The following is a 21,639-nucleotide window of genomic DNA, read 5'->3' as shown; positions in this document are numbered from 1 at the left end:
TGAGAGCTGTCAACATTAGAAAGTCTTTATGGAGCCAGCCAGTCAAAGCTCTCCTGAAGTCCTTCCTGAGTGCTATGAGAAGCAGCTGCCCTCTAGTGGAGAGAGAGTTATCTTCAGAGCCAGTAAGACCTGGGTTCCAGTCGGACCACTGACGCATACTGGCTTTGTGATTCTGGGCAACGTCCTTCGCTTCTCTGTGGGCCAGGAGACTCTCTGAGACTACAAACTGCCATGAGCATGACATCCCAGGCACAGTCCCTGTCCTGATCCCTAAGTCTTTGCTGTATGCCTAGGGTACAAAGAAATGAAGAACATGGTTCCTGTTCACATTCATGTGGGGAAGGAAACACAGAATGAGACCCGTATGAGATGCACACAGAATAGACAGAAGGGCATCTCAGAAGGGAGGCCCTAGTAGTTGGGGAGGGGGAAGGAACTGGGAAAGGTCTCCTGCAGAAAGTGAGATTTAAACGTAGTCTGGAAACAGAGGCAGATATGAGGATGGACGGCATTGCAGATGTGAGGGATGGCCAGTGCAAAGACATAGAAGGAAGATGGGGTGGTGTTTGCGGGTGTGGGTGTGGGCGTGGGCGCGGGCTCGGGTGCGGGCGGGTGTGGGTGCGGGTGTGGGTGTGGGTGCGGGTGTGGGTGCAGGTGCGGGTGCAGGTGCGGGTGTGGGTGCAGGTGCGGGTGCGGGTGCGCGGGTGCGGGTGTGTGTAACCATTAGCTTTCCTGAAGCATCTGCCCAGCCCTTCCCACAAAGCTCATCCCTCTTCCTCATGACAGTCCTTCAAATACTCAAATACCCCTATCATGTTTCTCCCTTCCTTTTGTTAAACCAAACCAAATAGAACTAAAGACAAGTCAATTCCTTATTTTAAAAAGGGTAGAGACACATCTTACATTCACTTGGCTTGAACACCTTTGGCTAAGAAGAGGCCGCTAGATGGTGTGGTGGGCTGAGCACTGGATTTGGAATCAGGAAGACCTGAGTTCAAATCCTACCTTATACCCTTAACTAGCTATATAACCCCGGATGAATCCTATGTTCTGGCGTCAGTTTCTTTATCTGTGAAACTAACAATAAATAAAATGCTAATAGCATTTATTCCACAAGGCTGAGACAATATTTATAAAGCTCATTGCAAGTCTTAGAGCACTTTTTAAGGAAAGTACACCCCCTGCATCCTACCAGGTCATCCACTCCTGAGCTGGTCCTCAGCTCAGCCCGTGCCGCCCCCCTGCCTCGAAGCCAGGACGTCCCCCATCATTTCAGCCTCTACTGCAACATACCACCAGGCCTTATTTAATAAGAACAGTTTTACACAGCACTTCATCTTCATTATTTCATTTGATTCTTCTCGGCAAATATTATCACCCCTCCCCCCTTTGCAGTATAGGGTCATAGGTGAAGAGAGGTTGGCACGGCTTGTGCTAGATCACGCAGATGGTGAGTTGCAAAGCCTGGACTTCTGAATCCCAATCTGGAGACTACAAATCCAAGGCTCTCTGCCCAACATCCTGCTGTCTCGCATCCTCAGAGGATCATTATTTTCCTTAGCCTGGAAGGGTCACCTCCCCAGGGAATCCATGCTGGCCCCAGAAGCCCGTGCTGCTCCCCACTTTCTCCAGCTCCTTTCTGCCCTTAGCATGATCTAACACACAATCCACACTTTTTTGCCCTCTTGCTCTCACCAATTATTTCACATTTTTATGTCCCCAACTGGGCTGCTAGCCTTGGACACAAAATTCCATCTTTTTAACTTTAAGATTCTCCTGGAGATTTTGGGGCAATAAAGATTTCAGGAAACCCAAAGGGCAATGGAAGGAAGCAAGCTTGGACACAAGCAAGCTGTCTCACCTTAGCCATGATGACTTGTGAGTGAGAAGTCATGTAAATGATGTTAGGAAGGTCAAATTAGAATCTTTGAAAATCTCAAAGCTCTCCATAGATGCTAGCGTATTAAATCCCCTCCCCCACTCTAGTTAAATAAGGGATATTCTCTAGGAATTGTATCATCAGAAAAGGAGGTGGAGAGGGAGGGATGAGAGATAGACAGTTCCAGGGCCACACTGGTGCTTTCACAAGTTACAAGACCCAGAAGAAGGACTCCAGGACATTGGATAGCTCTATGGAGGCTGGATCAGCCAACCAGTCAAGCTACAAACTAAGTATCTACTATGGTATAGTCACTGGAAGACAAATCAGACAGTCCCTGCCCTCAAGGTGCTTATGGTCTGTGGGTGAAACAGCGAAGTAAACACTTGGATAAGACCCATGCAACATGCAAAGGAATAGATGGATGGAGATCCCTTTTCAATGAGATCCTGGATTCACTGAAGTATCTAAACATAAGAATCTCCCCAACTAGGCTACTATTAAGTTATTCTCCACAGCACCCAATACAGCAAGAAGTAGTGGGGTGGAAAGAGTAATGAATTTGCACATGCAGGACTTGGGTTCAAATCTGACTTCTGCTACTGCTACCTGTGTGACCTTGGAAACTCTCTGGGCCTCAGTTTCTTCATTTGAAAAGAGATGACTATGCACTAGATGACCTCTATGGTCCTGTCCAGGTGGGGTCTTAGATGACTTAGGATTGGTGTACTCCCCCACTAGCATTTACTTGGCTTCATGTTCAACAGGACTGTGTCTGGACTTGTCTGAAGCTGGTATCTGACCCTAGCCCAGGAGGTGAATGGAACACAAGTATCTGAGAAAAAGGAGTGCCTGCCTTGCCCCCCTCCACTGTCCCACTCAGGAGTGCCATATTGGGTAGCTGTTGTTTCCTGCCACTGATGTGATGCATGCCCAGCTCCCCCAACAGCTACCATGGATAAGCTGGGGTGGCATTCCTCATGATGGCCCAGACAAGCTTCTTGGAATGAACTGAATGCAGAACTCAGTTTCAGTATGCCCTCACACTGCCTGTCAGCTTCCATGAAGCCAGGTCCTGAGGGCTAAGTGGCAGAGCATTGCTGCTTTCTTTTCTCCTAGGGAAATGGGGAGAAGGACCCTTTATCCTGGCAAGTCTCAGAGCAAGGGCCCAATTTCAACCAATGCTGCTTCCAGGGACCAACTGGAGGGCTCCTCTCCCTGCAGTCAACCTGTTTGGATTTTGAACCCTCTTGACCCCAATGTGGCACTTTGTGCCGCAGGTCTTATGGGTACTGCTGTGGCCTTGTTTGTGGAAGGAGCTGGGAGCTGAGCTGGACTATTATACTGTTGGTGTGATTTCTCCCAATAACCCCAGCTTTCTGGTGGGCTTCCTTTATCCCTTCTACACCTCTGCTCTCCCCTCCATCCTTCCTTCCCCTTTTTTCAATTTCTAAAGAAAAAAGTGCTTGAGTTTTGAATGGGCAGCAGGCAGTCATAGGACATACATGGATGATAACATGAAGGGACAATCACAATGCACACACACAAACATATATGTAATCACACAACCATACACACCATTGCACAACCATAAGGATACACACAATAGAGATAAACAAGCAACATGATATAGAAACACACAATCAAATACATATGAACACACCCAAAACACAATAATAAAATACAATGTATAATCATACAATACAAATCATAGACATACATCATACATAAACAAAACATGCATGTGCACAAATATAAGTCCACACAATATATACAAAACAAATACATGGAAACACACACATGCACAAACATGTGAACAAACAACTATGACATATAATCAGACATCTCAACCCCCTCCACAGACATATATACAATATATACACACAACACAAAAACACAAAATACACATATATCACACACATATAAAACTTACACATGGAAACACATGTACACAAACAACATGCATATGACAAACACACAAACACATAGATATGAACAAACACAGAAAATACAACTATAACATATAATTGTACACTTCTGACAAATCTGACACTTCTAAATCACATACACACAAAACACATACATAGAAAATACATACTTATACATATAAAACATATAGATACAGGAAATACATAGAAATTAGGAAAACGAATACACAAAATACACATACTTGCACTTAAAACGTACACACAAATACAGAAACATACACAGCACGATACACAAAGAAACATATGGAATCATGTAAACACATGCAAAGCACATGTACAAACACATCCATACATACACACACATGTGCAAACAGCCACACACTCAACCACCCCAGTACTAGTCACATATACATTAATTTCTAAGATATGAAAGTATCTTAACCTTCCTCCTGAATACCAATGTTTGTGCCGCACACCTCATTTAACAGAACATTAAAACGTTTTACGTCCTTCGATCAAGTGAATCTATTAATAATGACTTAGATTGTCTGCTCTGATTTCACATTATTAGGAGAACTCATTGGCATCCTGTGGCAGAGTGTGCTCTGCTCCCCCACACCCTCCAGTCCTCCAGCTGCTGATGCCCCCAGTATAGACAAAGCTCAGCACTCAAACCTGAGCCTCTTTACTGCTCTCTTATCTACAGACCTCAAGCTGTGTCATGGGTCAGCTCTATGTGTACCCTAGGGAGGTGCTCTCATCACTGAAAATGGAAACACCAATGGCTCTGCTTCTGATTCCCTCTTATGGTCATCTGTGCTGGAGTCCTCTACCCAAGGTCTGCTCTGACATAGGTGGTGACTTGAGGGACAAGCCAGAGGCACACAGGCTATGGTGGGTCCTTCTTGGTTGGAAGGCTTTGAGTGCCAGACTTTGTGTATGGTCATCCCCAGGCTGCCACAAGAGGATGGATTTTTCAGACCCAAAACCTTTCAAAGAATAATTGCTAGCTGTAAAGGGGTTGCAATCTGCCCAGGTGCATGGCCTACCCACACTAACCAGAACACACAGGCTTGGAGGCTTCAAGGAACTGTCCCTCCGCACTTATCCCTCTCAATACCAGGTGTGAGGACTCTCGCTGCCACAGTTCTTTATAATGGACAAAAAGATTTTCAGTATTCATTGAGCGTGTGTAAGCTCAATGTAGTCTGGTGTCAGAGGACCCAGGTATAAGTCCAGACTTTGTCACCATGGACTAAGTTGCTTAACTTCTATGGGTTTCACTTTCTCCTATAAAATAGGAGAGTTAGACTAAATGATTAGGCAGCTAGGTGGTGCCATGGTGTACAGAGCGCCAGGCCTGGAGTAAAGAAGACCTGAGTTCAAATCCAGCCTCAGACACTTATTAGTTGTATGACTTTGAGCAAGTCACTTAACTTCTGTCTGTTTCAGTTTCCTCAACTGTAAAATGAGCTGGAGAATGAAAAGGCAGGCCATTCCAGTATCTTTGCCACGTAAACCACAAATGGGGTCACGAAGAGTCGGACACCCCTGAAATGATAGGACAACAGGGCTAGATGATTAGAGGAGGTCCCCTACAACTCTAAATCTATGCAGTTATCACCGCCTTGGCCAATGAATCAATTAATCAACATGGATTTAATAAGTGCCTCCTGTGTGCCCAGCACCCAGCTAAGACCCAGGATACACAGACAAAGATACACAAACCTCCCGTGCAGAACTCTGTTAAGGAATTGTTAAGCTGTATTAGGCTTCTTGGCTTCCATATTACACTGTTGACATGTTTTCAGCTTGCAGTCCATTAAAACCCTCAGATCTTTTTCAGATGGCTATCAAGTCATGCCTCTTCCATGTTGTGCTTAAGATGATTTTGGAATCCATTTTACTGAGACATTTTTCTGCCTATAAAATTCCATCTTACAAGATTCGGTCCAATTGTCTAACCGATCATGGTGTTTTTTGTTTTTGTATTTTTTGCATCCCCACACTGTCATCCAGTGTCACCAATAAAAACAAGAGGACAGGATATCTCTAAGGGGCTAGTTTGGGCTCATGTCCAGAAAAGCTTTCTAAGACAGTGCTATTCTAGGGGGTGTGGGCTTCCCACCGCGGTTGTGTGCTCCCCTCCCTGCAGGTCTCCAAGCAGAGGCTGGATGACCCTTTGGCAGAGAAGCTGAAGACAGAATTCTTGTTCAGGTACATAATGCTCGAGAGGCCAGCGAGCCCATGCTGGGATACCACGATCTGTGCCGTGGAGGGGCTGAAGGAGCCCCAGGATTGAAGGAGCATCAGCATCAGCATCAGCATCTATTATCCTTCCATAGTCTGGACTCCAATATCCTGATTTGGGTCCCACAGCTGATTGGGGGAAAGGAAGGGCGACTCAACCCTTGGGGGTTCCTTGTCCAGCATGACCACTGCCCCAGGGCTGACGCAGCCATCCCATACCTTTCCAGTCCCAAGCACCGTATTCATGGGACAAACAGCCTCCCAGAAATGTCTCGGGGACAGCAAATGAATCCTGTGGTTCTCAGGGTTGGGAGGCCCCTTTTCGGCCCCTCCAGCCAGTTCTTCGACTGGAGCCATTTTCTCCCTAAATGAATTAACAATATTCAAAGGTAATCTGCTGTTATTGCCGGGAAGTGTATTCCTAATAAATCCCACTTGATCTGGGCAAATCAGTGCAGGCGGCGCATAATTGAGTCTGCTCGCAAGGACTTGAGCAAGAATTCCGCAATCAGCGTTAATTAAGGAGATGGGACAATAATTTCTGCATAATTTCGGAGCTTTTCCTGGCTTGTGAATCACGGTAATAAGGGCAGCGCTCAGGCTGGTGCTGGGCTGCTGTCGTTAGAGGTTGATTTATAAGCACTTAGGAGGCTCTAATTTCTTTGAGCTCAGAGCAGGGTCTCTCGACCCCCAATCCCCTCATGGAGAGGGGGCTTCAAACATAGAGAGTGGGGAAGGGCTGGGGGAAAACACACGGGGTGCCATCTTTGTCACTCACTGCTCTCATAATGGATTCGGAGCCAAACGTTTAATGCCATCCCCAAACCTTATTACCTCGGGCAAGTGCCACTGGACCTGGGGTCTCTCCTATGTAAAATGAGGAGGTGGCAGGAAATGATCTCTGAGGGCCCTTGTAGCTCTAAACCTATGGTCGCATGATCCAGCCCAGACTCCTGATTTTACAGAAGGGGAAACCGGGGCTCAGAGAGGCTGTTTCTTACCTGAAGTCCCAGAGTTTTTAAGTAGCAGAGTCATAATTCGAACCCAAGTCCTTTGATTCAATATTCTTTCCACTGGGCCAAGCTCTCCTGCCTTAATTTCTTTCTCCAGTGTTCTCTTCTCAGTTTTTTTTGGTTTTGGTTTTGGATGGCCTCAGCACACAGGGTCAGACTCATGAAGGCCACAGACAGAAACAACAAGACCAACATCTAAGGAAATGAAAGACAAACAGTTCTGTCTTTGCAAACTTTTCAACAGGAGCATCTGCACTCGTAGACGAATTCTTTCAACAAGCATTTATTAAGCACCTAGCATATGCCAGGGATTGTACTAGTCATTAGACAGATAAAGACCTTAGTGGAACAGCTTTCAAGGACCTTCAAGAGAGAAACAACATATATGTGTATACATAGTACAGAAAGCTACAAAGTAACTTGGGAGGAGAGCCCTAGTCAGTCAGCCAACAAGCATTTAGTGAGCGCCATCTATTATGCACCCCACGTACTTTGGATACAAAGAGAAAACAACACTGGCCCTCAAGGAGCTTCCATGTGAATAAATAGACACAGGATGCACACAAAGAGGAAACAAAGTAATTGGGAGGGGATTATATGTCTCAAGTGCTTAGCACTGGATCTGGCACAGTAAGAGCTCAGTGATGAGCTCCACTCCTTTATGTTAGCTCTCTACTGGACACTTCCATTTCTATGTTCCACAGGCCCATCAAACTCTGCATGCTGAAGGTGGTACTCATGATCTCTTCCCTTCTCCTTCTTCAGGCCTTCCTGTTTCTAATTAAGGCCTCATTATTCTTCTGCTCAATAAGGTTCATGATCTCAGAGTCATTGTAGACTCTCCTGGAGTTAAAAAGGGCTGAGTTCAAATCCTGCTTCTCAGTCACTTATTAGCATGTGGCGTTGGGCAAGTCACTTAACTTCTCTTAGCCTCAGTTTTCCCCTCTGTAACATGGGGATAATGATAGCACTGACCTAGCAGGGTCATTCCTAACAGGAAATAGTGCTGGTAAAGTGTTTTGCAAACCTTGATGTGTCAGCTTAAATGGGAGCATTTCTTATTGTCGTCTACTCTATCTCCACACCACATGTGTCTTCAATCTGTCCGTTCCTCCTCGCTTACATGGCCATCACTCAAGGTTGGACCCTTATTACCTGTCATCTGCACTCATTCAAGAGCCTCCTAATTGGCTTCTTTGCCTCGAGTCTTTCCCCTCTCTACCCTATCTTCCACAGAGCTGCCAAGAAAATTTTTCTAATTCTCATATCAGTCAAGCTCACTTTCCTGTTCAAAGACCCACATGGCTACCATTGCTTCGCTTCCTCCCTTTCCCCAACTCTAAACTGGGATCCTGTCAACATCTGCACCCATGAGCCCCCTTTCTCTCTCTCCCCCTTCTCTCTGTCTCTGTCTCTGTCTCTCTCCTTTTCCTCCACTCTCAAAGGAAGACGTGATCCATCCCTTTGCCAAGGCCAACTTCTCTACTTTCCTTGATCTCATCCTTTCCAGCCTCCTCTGGGAGTTTGACCCCTTAATAATCCACATCTTTTCCCGACTTCAATATCTCTTCATCCTCTGGTTCCCTCCCCTCTGCCTATAAATATGCAGACACACCTCAGAGATAGTGCAGATTTGGTTCCAGATCATCAGAATAAAGTGAGTCACGTGAATTTTTTTTGTTTCCCAGTGCGTATAAGTTATGTTTACAGTATACTGCAGTATATTGTGTGTAATAGCATTATGTCTAAAAATGTATATACCTTAACTAAAAATACTTTATTGCTAACAAATGCTAACCATCATCTAAGCCTTTGGTGAGTTGGAATCTTTTTCCTGGTGGAGAATCTTGCCTTCATGTCGATGGCTGCTGACTGCTCAGGGCAGGGGCTGCTGAAAGTTGGGGGTGGCTGTGGCAGTTTCTCAAAATAAGACAACAAGGAAGTTTGCCATGTAGATTGACTCTTTCTTTCACTTGAACACATTGTTCAAAGCCACTGTAGGGTTATTAATTGGCTTAATTTCAATGTTGTTGTGTCACAGGGCATAGGGAGACCTGAGGAGAAGGAGAGACATAAGGAATGGCAGGTTGATGGAGCAGTCAGAACACACACAACATTTAGCGTTTAAATATGCCATCTTATGTGGGACTGATTCATGGTACCCCAAAACAATGACAATATTAACGTCAAGGATCACTGCTCACAGATCACCATAACAGATGTAATAAGAATGAAAAAGTCTGAAATATTGTGAGAATTACCAAAATGTGGCACAGAGGCATGATGTGCCCCGCTGCTGCTGGAAGAATGGTGCCAATAGGCTTGTTCATTACAGGGTTGCCACAGAGCTTCAATTTGTAAAAAAACACAATGTCTGCAAAGCCCAATAAAGTAAAGCTCAGTAACGTGGGGTCTGCCTATCCCTAGATCTTTCCTATCATTAAGAAACCTTCACTTGACCTGCCACACCTACAACTATTATCCACATTCTTCTCTTCAATGGCCACCTCCTCTAAGGTCTACATTCAGTGCTTCTACTCCCTCACAGTCCACTCCCTTTATGATGCCTCACAATCTCCACCTGACTGGGAATGTCCAGGGTCACCAAAAATCTCCCAAGGACTAAGTTCCATAGTCTGCCCTTTGTCCTCATCTGCTTTGAACTCTTTGTAGGTTTGGATATCCTGGATCACTCAGTTGGCTTTGAATTCCAGCTCTTCTGTCTCTTCTGGTCACTCTTGCATGTCTTGCTTCTTCTCCTACCTGTCCAGTGGCTCCTTCTCAGTGCCCTTTGCTAAATCATTATCCATCTCCCACCCTGTCCATGCAAAAATTTTTCAAGGCTCTTTTCTCCTTTCCCTCCAAAGAGGCAATGACTATGTCCCTGAGTTCCTCATCTCTACCAGGAGGTGGACAGCATACTTTATCATGAGTCCTCTGGAATTGTGGTTGAGAATTGTTTCATGTAGACTTTGGGTTTCAAATCTAGTCGCAGACACTTACTATGGGTAAATCACTTAACCCTGGTTGCCTAAGTTTCCTGGTCTGTAAAATGAGGTGGAAAAAGAAATGGCAAACCACTCGAGAGTCTTTGCTAAGAAAACTCCAAATGGGATCACCGAGAGTCGGACATGACTGAAACGAACGGGCAGCAGCAAGACTTTGGATACCTTTAGCAGGAAGCCAGCCCTGATCTCTGAGATGAATGGATCTTGCCCCAACACTCCTATACGGGTCTCACAGGTACACCCCATTCAGCCTCGTTCTAGACTAGCTAGGTCCTTGAAGGTGTGAACTGTATAACTTAACTCATTCTTCTCCCTCCAACAGGATTTGGTCTTAACCTTGCACAATGAGTACATGAATGGATGGATGGACTCAATGGTCCTGGCCAGTAGTTAGGGTAAACAGTAAGAGCCCAAGTGTAGGAGCTGTGGAGCCTGACTCTCATAGGCTAAGGGTCTACTATTAGTACTTCATGGTACTAAAGCATGGTTTGAGCCATTCAAATGAGCAAGCATTCCTTAAGTACTAGCAAGGTGGAGTGGAAAATGTGACTTCTGAAGGATCTGGGTTCAAATCCCACTTCTGATGCTTCCTTCCTGTGCGTTCATGAGCAAGTTACTTAACTGCCTTTGCCCACTCTGCCCTTATTTGTATAGTGGAGTTGAGGCTGGCCTCCATGGCCTAGATTTAGACTGATGAGTCTGCCACTTCCTCTGTCTGAGGCACTGCTCCGGTGTTGGGGACTAAAGACAGAAAGGAAACCCCAGCTTCAAACAACTGACGAGAGAGACCTGATATGTGTACACAAGTGGATAAATACAAAGTATAATCAAAGGGATTCAAGTGATCCCAAGAAGGAGAAAGTCCAACCAGTGGAGGGATCAGGGAAGCTCCTGTATGAGAGATGGCACCTTTGAGGTGCTTTGGAGGCAGCCAGGGACTCTACAAGATGGAGGTGTGAGGTTGGATGTCATCGATTGCACTTTCCCCTCAAAGAAAGTTTGCAGGCATTCTAGTGAGAAAAAGTCACTGAACTCAGCCTTCCACGCTAACTCAACCCCTCCCTTCCCTTCCCCTAATTCTATTTCCATTCACCCTAACAATAACTCAACAAGCATGTTCAAAGTGTTTACCATGAGCTTGCCCTCAAGGAGCTTACAGTCCTGTACAAATTAATAGCACTCATCACTGCTGGGTTTTAAGGCACACAATCTTTCTCCACAATAGCCCTGTGACATTCACATTGCAACTCTTGACCTGCTGTTTAAAGATAAGGAAACCAAAGCTCAGAAAGAGGAAAGGGGTTTTTCTTGGCTACATAATATGTGTCTGGATTCACACCCGGGTCTCTCCTGACTCCTTGTCCAGGACTCTTTCCATCACTCCACACTGCCTCTTTTGTCCTGTAAAACTCACTAGATTTTGACAGGTTTGCCATATGGGCTCTAAAGGAGGCCCTGGTTATTACTAGAGCTGTAACTAGGACATGATAACTTGGGCTTTGCCCCAGATGGAAAATTTGGAGGGAACTACAGCAGTTCTCCACATGTCCTTTCCTTCCTGTACCTTCAGCTCATCCTGGGGGATCTTCCCTCCCCCTTGATAGCTTTAAACCTTACAGTGCCACAGGGCATGCTTCCTTTCCTCCGGAGTTGTACCTCAGCCTAGCAGCCCTGCCCAATCCCTCCCCAGATGCTGCCCCAGGTCCCAGGGGCAGTCAGCTTCCGTCATTATTCCACTCTCCTCCTACTTTTAGGTGATGCAGCTGAGGAATCCAGGACCAATCCTTATCTGGATAATAATAACAACTCTCATTTCTACTGTATCATTACAGTTATAAAGGACTTTCCACCCAATAGCTCTGCAAAGGAGACAGCACAAGCATTTTGCAGATTAGGAAGTGGGGGCTCTGAGTAGTCACCCAGTTCATCGAGGGCTTGGGAGAGGATTTGAATAGAGGCATCTGAACTCCAGATCCAGCACTTTCCTCTTAGAGGGCTCACATTTAAGAGCTTGAAGGGGTCTTAGAAACAATCTACTTAAATCCCTTCATTTTACAGGTAGGGAAACTGAGGCCAAATTAAGTCTTATACTCCTGGATTAAGAACTAGAAGCTTCCTGGGAATCATCTATTTCAGTCCTCTCACTTGATAGAAAGATAGACAGATTATTTAAACATTTACTATTTGCCAGGCACTGTACTCTGTGTGTGTGTGTGTGTGTGTGTGTGTGTGTGTGTGTGACACAAATAAAAACAAGATGGTGGCAGCACCAGCCCTTGAGGAGTACATCAAGGGGAGCTGGGAAAGAGGGTGTGCAGCAGGGTGTGATGTGGAGATGGCCTGGAAGTGGAGGGAATGTCTGGCTCTGATAAGAGTGGGTGAAAGCTCACCAATTACAGCCTGGTGTCTCAGGGGCAGAATGCAAGGGTTTGGTGGCTAAATGGTGATAGGAACAGAGATTCCAGGTGGAATAGATCAAAGAGACCATTTAGTTCAAGCTTCCCATTCTTCTGATGAGAAAACTGAGGTCCCAGGAAGTTGTGCAAGGTCAGAGGCAAAGCCAGAATTCCAAGCTGGGTCTTCTGCCTCTTGAGTCAAGGGTCAGTCCCCTGTCCTGTTATTACTCTTCTGTCCTGTCCTTTGAAATGAGGAACTGAGTGTGTGTTTGTAAGCTCCTCTCTAGCTCTCCTGGCAGCAGAGGGGCTTTTTAACAAACAGCCTCCATCGCCATGTCTTCACTTACTTACTTCTAGGTGTGTAGGTCCAACGACTCCAAACACAACTTCAGGCACCTCGTTTCCTATTTCAATCAGGAATTCAAGTGCCATCTTGACTTTCTTCTAACAGATCAGCCATGAAATCATGGAATGCTGACACCTTTAATAATGGCAATTAGTAATCAGTTGTCTCATTCGGCCTCTGATTACAGGAGAATGTGGTGAGGGGAGGGGAATTGGCCTAACCCAATCTCCCCTCCTCTCATCCAGGATTTTCTTCTGGCTCCCATCATCCCCAAAAAAAGAAAGGAAGACAATGGACTATCCTCAACCGGGTAATGTAGATCTGGGTGAACCAAAATGTGAAAATAAGCATTTTTTTGGGTGGAAGCGATAATTAATAATAATACTAATTCCTCCTATTTCTGTGGTGCTTCAGGGTTTACAAAATAAGCCTACAAGTCAGGCAGCACAGTGTTCCACCTCCATTTTATAGGAAATCCGGGTTTAGGAAGTGTAAATGATCATTCAGGACCAAATAGCTGATAGGGACCATTCACACATTCTGATGGAATTGCTTTCTTTTTCTTTCCTTCCTCCCTCCATCCTACCCTTCCTTCTCTCCCTCCCTTCTTCCCTCCCTCCCTCTCTCCTTCCCTCCCTTTCTCCTTCCCTCCCTCCCTCCCTTCTTCCTTCCTTCTTTCTTTCCTTCCTTCCTTCCTTCTTCCCTCCCTCCCTCTGTCCTTCCCTCCTTCCTTTTCTCCTTCCCTCCCTCCCTCCCTTCTTCCTTCCTTCTTTCTTTCCTTCCTTCCTTCCTCCTTCCCTCCCTCCCTCTCTCCTTCCCTCCTTCCCTTTCTCCTTCCCTCCCTCCCTCCCTTCTTCCTTCATTCCTTCCTTCCTTCCATAGCTAAATAGGAGTTAGCTCTACAACATGCTGAATAAATGATCCTATGGCCTTTGTATGAAGACTTTCAAGGAGGGGGGCTCACTGCCTCCCTAGGCACAGCCCATTCCATTGGATGGCTCTCATTCTTAGGAAGTTTTCTCATGTTAAGCCTAAATCCATCTCTGTGTCACTTCTACCCCTTGCCTGCTGGAGTCAAGTAGAATGAGCCTAATGCCTTTTCCTGATATTTTCCCTGAAGGTACTTGAGGAGAGCTCTCATGTTCCCGAGAGTCTTCTTTATTTCAGGTTAATATTCTTAAGTTCCTTCAGCAATGCATTTTATGCCATGATGTGAAGGCTCTTTATCTCCTGGTCATTCGCCCTCCTCTAGGCTAGGCCTTGTCGTTGTTCTTCCTACAAATGCAGTGCCCCTCAGAGACAAACACAGCATTCCAGATTGTGTCTGAACAGGGTAAATTTAGCTTAGGAACTGGCCTCTCCCCACTGAACAGTATCTCTCTTTTAACGTGCTCTGTGTTCACATTCTTCTTTTTTAAAATGTGAACACTTTTGTATTTTATTTTTTCAGATTCCCAGTAAAAACAAAATTTAACCTTCATTAAAAAAATTGGAATTCCAAATTCTATCCCTTCCTCCCTTTCTTCTCTGTTCCCTGAGATGATAAACAATTAGATATAGATTATACACACATTCTGCTTTTGGCTGATAAACCACATTGGTGACTAATACTGAGCTTCCAATTTACCAAAACCTCCTAATATTTTTTCATTCCAGCTACATATCCCCCACCTTGCACTTCAGAAATTGATTTTTTGAACCCATGTATAAGACTTTATATTTATCCCCATCACATTTCATCTTATTAAATTCAGCTTAATCATTTTGGATCCCAACTGTCATTCGATGTGTTAACTATTCTTCTCAAATTGACAGTGCTCAGTGATGAATTAGCCTTGGGAAGCAAGGAAGGAGAAGGAGAAGATGATCTTAAGAATTCAATTCTAAATACTGGGAGAATGGTACTTAGGAGAATTGACAGAGATTGAGAAAGTACAGAGGGAAAGCTCATTTTGGGGCAATGATGGTAAGCTAAGTTTTTGATATATTGAGTTCCTTGGGACAACAGATCATATACTATTAATTTCTGGTAGGCAGTAGGGAATGTGAGTCTGGAATTTGGAAGAGAAGATTGAGCTAGAGACACAGATTTGAAATTCAATTACAAAGAGGCAGCAGCTAAAATCATAGGAATAAGACCTCTAAGGAAAGACTAGAGGGTAGAGGCCTCATGGTATCATGGCAGTCTTTGACCAATGATCTGGACTATTCTGGCTGGGAAACTTCTGCCCACTATTTGTTTCTAACTAATGATGCCAGTGAGTTTTCATAAACTTGATTTTTGTTTGTCTTATGAATCCACTCACTAGAAGGTTGCTAAGAAAATCCCAAATGGGGTCATGGAGAGTTGGATGCAACTGAAATAACTGAACCACAACTGTTCATACTACCCAGGGGTGCGCAGTGTTGTACCGCATGCTGTACAAGGAGTTTTAGCCACACCTAGTCACTGTCATCTAATAGCTCAAGGTCTAAGACTGTGGAAACTCAGATATGGACACTCAGACAGAGAAGATACATACAATGAAATGGCCATTAGAACAATATACACACAATCTCCAACCCTGTTTTCTAATATCTGGACTTAACATGAAACTCGTCCTGTCTTGTCAGGGGTTAAGGGGGAGAGTCCAAATTGTGTCTCTCTTGGTCATGTTCTCCCCTTCAAAGTACCTTCTGGGAAATCTCAGAATATAACTTGACCATTATAGACTATTATAGCACATGTTGAGGTCTCTGTAGATGTGTGCAAAAGGATCTCCAGAACCTGCCTAAACAAGCACTCAAAGCAACAATGCATAGTACAGATATAGGACAGCCTTTATTCCACTTCATAGACAATGCAGTAAACACATAAAGATCTCAGAGTAGTCCATAAACAATTGCTACAATGAATCCCACCTATTCCCAGGGTCCTCCAGTTCTCCAGCCTCATGGCACTACCCTGTGTTTTAGACTCTCCTCTCATGAGAAAAATAAAACTTGGGGCTGCTGGTGGGATAATCCCTTAACTTTCCAATAAGTTCCTCTTTCACCTCATTGATTTATACAAGCATTCATTGCAGTGGCCCCATCCTGAGGAGTGGGCTCCCCTTGGAAGGAGAATTATCTCCTTCCAGGCAATGATTAGCCCTAGCCCTTGACCAGCCATCTTGCGACCTTCTTTCAATTTGTCTTCCTTTCTCTTTCTTGGGTCTTTCACCATTCAGCTCCTATCTTTCCTGTTTCTGATCTTTTACTTTCCATCTAGGCAAGTGGGCAGCTAGATGGTACAGTGCATAGAGTACTGGACCTGTAATCAGGAAGATCTGAGTTCCGATTTGGCCTCTCAGATACTTGCTAGCTATATGACCCTGGGCAAATCACTTCAGTAGTCTGTGCCTCAGTTTCACCATATGTAAAGTGATGGGATCAGACTTAATAGCCTCTAAGGTCTTTTCCTGGCCTAAATCCTATGACCCTAAGTCATGTAAGCCCTCTGATCCTCAGTTTCTCCCTTTGTAAGAAGAGGAATTTAAGTAGATGACAAAGTCATTTTCAGTTGTAGGTGGACAACGCTCTGATCCCATGACTAGGTGGCCTCCAAGTTCCCTTTCAAAATCTATGACCCTTCAAGATACGTCTATGTTTAGACATCCTTTATGCTGCTCTTTTTGTACAATTCAGAAAAAAGCACTAAGCATAGGAATAATATTTATTTTCTATATACAGTGGGACATACAACTCATTGAACTGGTGCATCTGTGTCTATTGCCATGGACAGATTCTGCAAATAGAAACTGAGTGAGCCCAGAATTTCACCAAAGAAAGGGGGCTGGCTGGATTGCCTTTGGGAAATGGGGCAATGCTTCAAATGCCCCCTCCAACCTTCTTTCCGAGACAAAGGCCCTCACACTCATAGGCTTCCGGTAATATTGCATGACTGAATAATGAAATGATATGGGCTCCAAAGGACTGAAGTAGAGGTTTCCTCAGAAGGTGATGGAAACATGCATGGTAAGCAGAAGAAGGCAACATCATAGCTCAAACAGGGAATCGGGCAGGCAAAATGTCATCGAAGAATTGCATGACCAGGAAAGATGAGTTGGTCACGGGAATGAAGGATAACCATGGGCAGAGCCATGCTCTATTAATATCCTTGAAAGGAAGGCCCCCATCATATTGGGTGGGCCCCTTGTGATGAACTCATGGGAAGACACGCACAAGAGTCGCACAGGGAGGATGCTTGTCTGCCTCTTTGGTGGAACCTCCAGCTGGAGTGCTGTGTGAATGCCACCCCCCAAATTATCTCATATTTGTTTTGTATATAGTCATTTTAAGTTCATGCTTTTTCTTCCAATACATTGAGGGCTAGAACTCTTTTGTTTTGTCTTTGTTTTTCCCAGCACACATGGCACAATGCCTGGCACTGGGGCCCTTTGATAAGTGCTTATGGATCAATTGATTGAGTAGTCAGAAGGAATGACCGAGGAGGATCGGATTACAGGCCGCCTTTTTGGCTCTCCCCTCATGCCTTCAAGGGAAGGAGCTCAGGGCTTCTCAGCCTCTCCCTGCTTCTCATCACTTTCCAAAGTGGCCCAAGGAGAGACATTGCTCTCCCAAACCAGGATTTTCAAGGATTTTGCTGGAGTGGGTGCTCCCTCCATAGACACTGTGCAAGCCCTCCATGCTTCACTTATTACAAAGTCTGTGAGTCTCCTGTGGCCCAAATGTTCCGTATCTCCTGACCACTGAAGGTCAGTGGGAGTGAGTCCATATTCTGAAATGCAGCAGGGGAAACAGAATCCTAGTTTTGGAGCTGGAAGAACCCCAGAGGCCATCCAATACAACCGTCTTATTTTACAGAGGAGACCAAAGCCCAGAGGGGTTAAGTGAGTTGTCCAGGGCCACACAGACAGTGACAGTCAGGATTCGAGCTCAAGCCCATTGACTGCAAACCCAATACCTTTTGCTATACCCATTTTCCCTTGCTATAGTTCTCCTTCTGCCACTAACTTTCTGAAAACCAAGTATCTTGCTGGAAATGCATCTTCTTCATGATCAGAGATACTCCTTTATCAGAAAACTTGAGAAGGCATGCGCAATAGAGAAGAGCCCAAAGAACATTTCAAGGACATCACCAAGACTTTTATTCCAGTGATTTTCTGAGCACTGAACAGAAGGGACAAGACTTGTCTAGCTCTCGTGCCCATGCCCACGCCTTTAGGAGCCCAGCAAGCTATTTGTGAGAGGGAGCAAAGGAATGCGCCACCCAGCTTGGAGGTTTGTTTGGGAAGAGCTGAGTTACTTTTAAAAGACAACGAGGTATTCAAGTGACACACATTCTCCTTCCCTCAATCACCTGCCCTCCTTTCTCTCCTGGACATTGTCGCCCATTGGGAGCCAGATATGATAGCCAGCCAGCCACCGACATGCTTGGCATTTCATGCTTTCAGATCCATTGCATTCATTCCAGTTACCTACTAGAACCAAGGGGTGCAGAGGCGCATCGGGCTCTTTCATCCAGTCATCATTGGCTAGTTCAATAATAGCATTCACATGCTTCACTTCAGTACAGATCAAATCCAGCACTGCCTTCTCATCCCCGGCTTCCAGGGAGGACTTTAATCTCTTCACCAGATCCGAGTGGAGCGGGTAGTCAGGAAGACAGTCCGAGCTGGACATTTTTAGCAAGTTAGACTGCAGCAGAATATTCTTCTCAGTTGAGTCCAAAGTAAGCAGCTGTCACAGAGAGTGTGGTGGGGGGAGGAAGGGTATTATAAATAGGATCAGCTCAGCTCTGATTACCGATTACCATAAGTGAGGCTGAAGCACAAGTCCAGCCTTCCTCTGATAAGTAGCTTTCCCAAGGTGAGAGACATGTTTTTGTTTGGTTTTATCAGATCCAATGAGGATGGTCTCACCAATGTGGGTGCTTGTGGGAGGAAGACACAAAAGGGCAAGGAGGCACTTGGGAAATCTACTGACTTGTGACTGACTCGGTTACCTTAAAGACTTGTACTTCAGCATTTGTTCAAGATTCTGTTTGGAAGCACTGTTTGGAAGTTTTGGGCAGCTGGGGCACTTTGTCCAGCTCTCTATGTGAACAGCTTTCAATAACTTACACAATTGACAACCACTTTATTCAACCACTCTCTGAAAACATCAGTTTTTAAGTTTAGAGGGCAATCTCTCCACCCAAACAATAATTCAAGTCCATTTAATAAACAATTTTGATATATAACAAGGCATGAGCTATAGTGTGCTGTAATACCCAGGGGGCAGACCTCGGAGTCAGGAGGATCTGGGTTCAAGTTCTACCCCTGACACATACTGTCTAGCTGGGTGACTGTAGACAAATCACTTAATACGTTAGGGTACCCAAGTTATAGCTGAACTAAAGGGAGTTTCCACGCAATGAGTTTCTCACAGGCCTAAACCGTTAAAAAATGGAAGAATGTATTATCAAAAAACAAAGGGTAATTCTTTATATTTACCCATAGTTTTAACACAAATTCTCTGCTGATCTTTCTAACCCTAAATGCGTCCCAGCTCTATCATTTTAAGAATGTGGCTAGGACAGATCCAGGGAATGTCTGGCTACTGTCTGATCATAGCTCTCTGGAGATAACCCACAACTGAAAATAGACAGTTACTGGGGTTTTCAAACATGTGAATATTAATGGGCTGGGCTACCTTAGAGATTGGGATGGAATCAATTCACTTCAAGTCGATAAATATGTAAGTGCTTCCTGTGTCTTTGGTGCTGGGGATACAAAGCTCCATTGAGAAGACATTTGTGTCATGTTTTACTGTTACCTGAGTACTTGGTTGGCAGGCTCTCATTTGATTCTGATAACAGAAGCTAGGCCAAGCAGGACAAGGCTTGTTATAGTCCATTTTATGGCCTATAGTATCAGGAACCTTAGTCTCAGAGAGGTCTAAGGTCACACAGCCAGTATGTGATAGAGGCCAGATTGAACGTAGGTCTTCTCATTACCACCCAAGATGAGAGGATGAGTAAAGTCTCTTCCATCCCAGCTCTATGAGGTAAATGCAGCTCATTACATAGGTCCCGCTCAGGGCTGTAACAAGCCGTCCAAGGTTTTGTTGTTCATTCTTTGTTTTTGAAGAGGACTAGTGACATCATGGGGTGATGTCTTGACTTGCACATGAGTTGGACTTAAGGGAGGCAGAGTTGCACAAAGTCCTCATCCTCACTCTCTCTTCTAGAGTCGTTGAAGTACAGTGGCAAGACAAAAGTCAGGATGACTGATGATAGCTCCAGATGCAGTAGATGACCATGGTGTCTTCAATGTCTGACCAAACTCTCAGCATTTCACAGCACATGCTTCAGCTGCCTTCATTGCTGTTGGAACACATTGTTCTCATTTGCCCATTTGTCACATGCTTGGGGTGGACATTCCCTACCTCACTGATGGGTTTGAGACCTGTCAATCACCCTTAACCTGGTTTAGCCCAGAATGTGACCACCATGCATGCTCCAGCTTCTTGGAGCCACCGCTGAGAGCTGGGCGGAAGGTGGACACCAAAGGTAGATGAGCGGCCTTGCAAAGGGCTCAGCAGCCTTCACACCAGAGGTGTCCATGCTAAGAAGAGGTCAATAGCCAAGACTGTCCCACTCCTTTCCAACTCAACTGTTTCCTCCCTTCTTTCTCTACCACAGCCTTGCTGGCTCTGGCCCCATTGGAGTTGATCAATGCTGTCTTGTACTGTATCCGGGCACTGATGGCACACAGATCTTTAGACCCAAGGTGTGGAAAATCTCCTTTTCCTTTGCTTTGGCTTAGTCTCATTCGAGAATTTTCAAAAGGATCTCTTGAAACTCTGTTACGTGAGGGGAATACACAGACACAAACAAAACAGCTCTTCCCCTCGAGGAGTTTCTGCTCCACTTGGGTCACATAATGTGAGGTCATCAATTTAGACGTGTAGGGACCCTTGCAAGCTATCAAATACTACTTCATCTCCCCGATGAGGAAACTGAGACCCAGAGAGGTTCAATGACTTAATATCATTAGATCAAAGTTGGAAAGGACCTGGGAGGTCATCTACTTAAATCCTCTTGCTTACATATGAAGAATGTTAGTGTTCCATCATGTCCACCTCTTTGGGAGCCCATTTGGGGTTTTCTTGGCAAAGATGCTGGAATCCTTTGCCATTTCCTTCTTCAGCTCATTTTATAGAGAAGGAAATTGAGGCAGACAGAAGTTAAGTGACTTGTCCAGAGTCACACAGCTAGTCAGTGTCTGAGGCTAGATTTGAATTCAGGTCTTCCTGACTCCACACCTGGCACTCTGTCTACTGAGCCACCTTGCTGCCCAATTATATAGGAGGAAACAGACATCTAGAGAGACATAAGGCAACACATGGAGTAAGGAATTGAGCCAGGATTTGAATCCAGGTCCTCCGATTCCAAATCTGGAATTCTTTCTCTTGTGCTTCTTAGAAAATAAATACAAAATTATATGAAGTAATTTTAAGAAGGAGATAACACTGACACCTGAGCCAGGGCAGGGGATCAAGAAAGGCCTTATGTTTAAGGTGGCAGCTGAGGTATGCTTTGAAGGAAGCTAAGGATTCTCTCAGATAGAAGTGTGTGTGGGGAGAGTACATTCTTGACACGGGGGACAGCCTTGCAAAGCACAGCACGTGTGGCCATGTCCATAATGGGCAGTCCAAGAAGAAGAGCCACCATGTAGCCTCCCTATCTCAATGCCCACTCTCACTTGCAAGTCAAGGCTGCGAGGGCTCTAGGGGTCCCCTGAGGAGTTGGGATGGTTCTTCTCTAATGCCATTAGCTGTGGGCCCCCATCTTT

At 45.1% G+C, this 21,639-nt stretch overlaps 1 protein-coding gene across 1 annotated transcript in view; it reads right to left on the bottom strand.

Moving 5' to 3' along the window:
• Positions 1-18,484, bottom strand: part of ASB18 (ankyrin repeat and SOCS box containing 18) — a gene marked incomplete at its 3' end in the record, with an annotated part of 54,153 nt that extends 35,669 nt beyond the window's left edge. Inside the window, 2 exon segments of the mRNA XM_036767935.1 lie at positions 438-450; positions 18,280-18,484. Of these exon segments, the coding sequence (XP_036623830.1) occupies positions 438-450; positions 18,280-18,484 (218 nt within the window).
• Positions 18,485-21,639: the final 3,155 nt, after the last annotated feature.

The sequence above is a fragment of the Trichosurus vulpecula genome, chromosome 7 (genome assembly GCF_011100635.1).
Source record: "Trichosurus vulpecula isolate mTriVul1 chromosome 7, mTriVul1.pri, whole genome shotgun sequence".
Lineage (NCBI taxonomy): Eukaryota > Metazoa > Chordata > Mammalia > Diprotodontia > Phalangeridae > Trichosurus > Trichosurus vulpecula.
The sequence above is the reverse complement of the archived record's forward strand: the minus strand, read 5'-3'. Positions and strand labels throughout refer to the sequence as shown.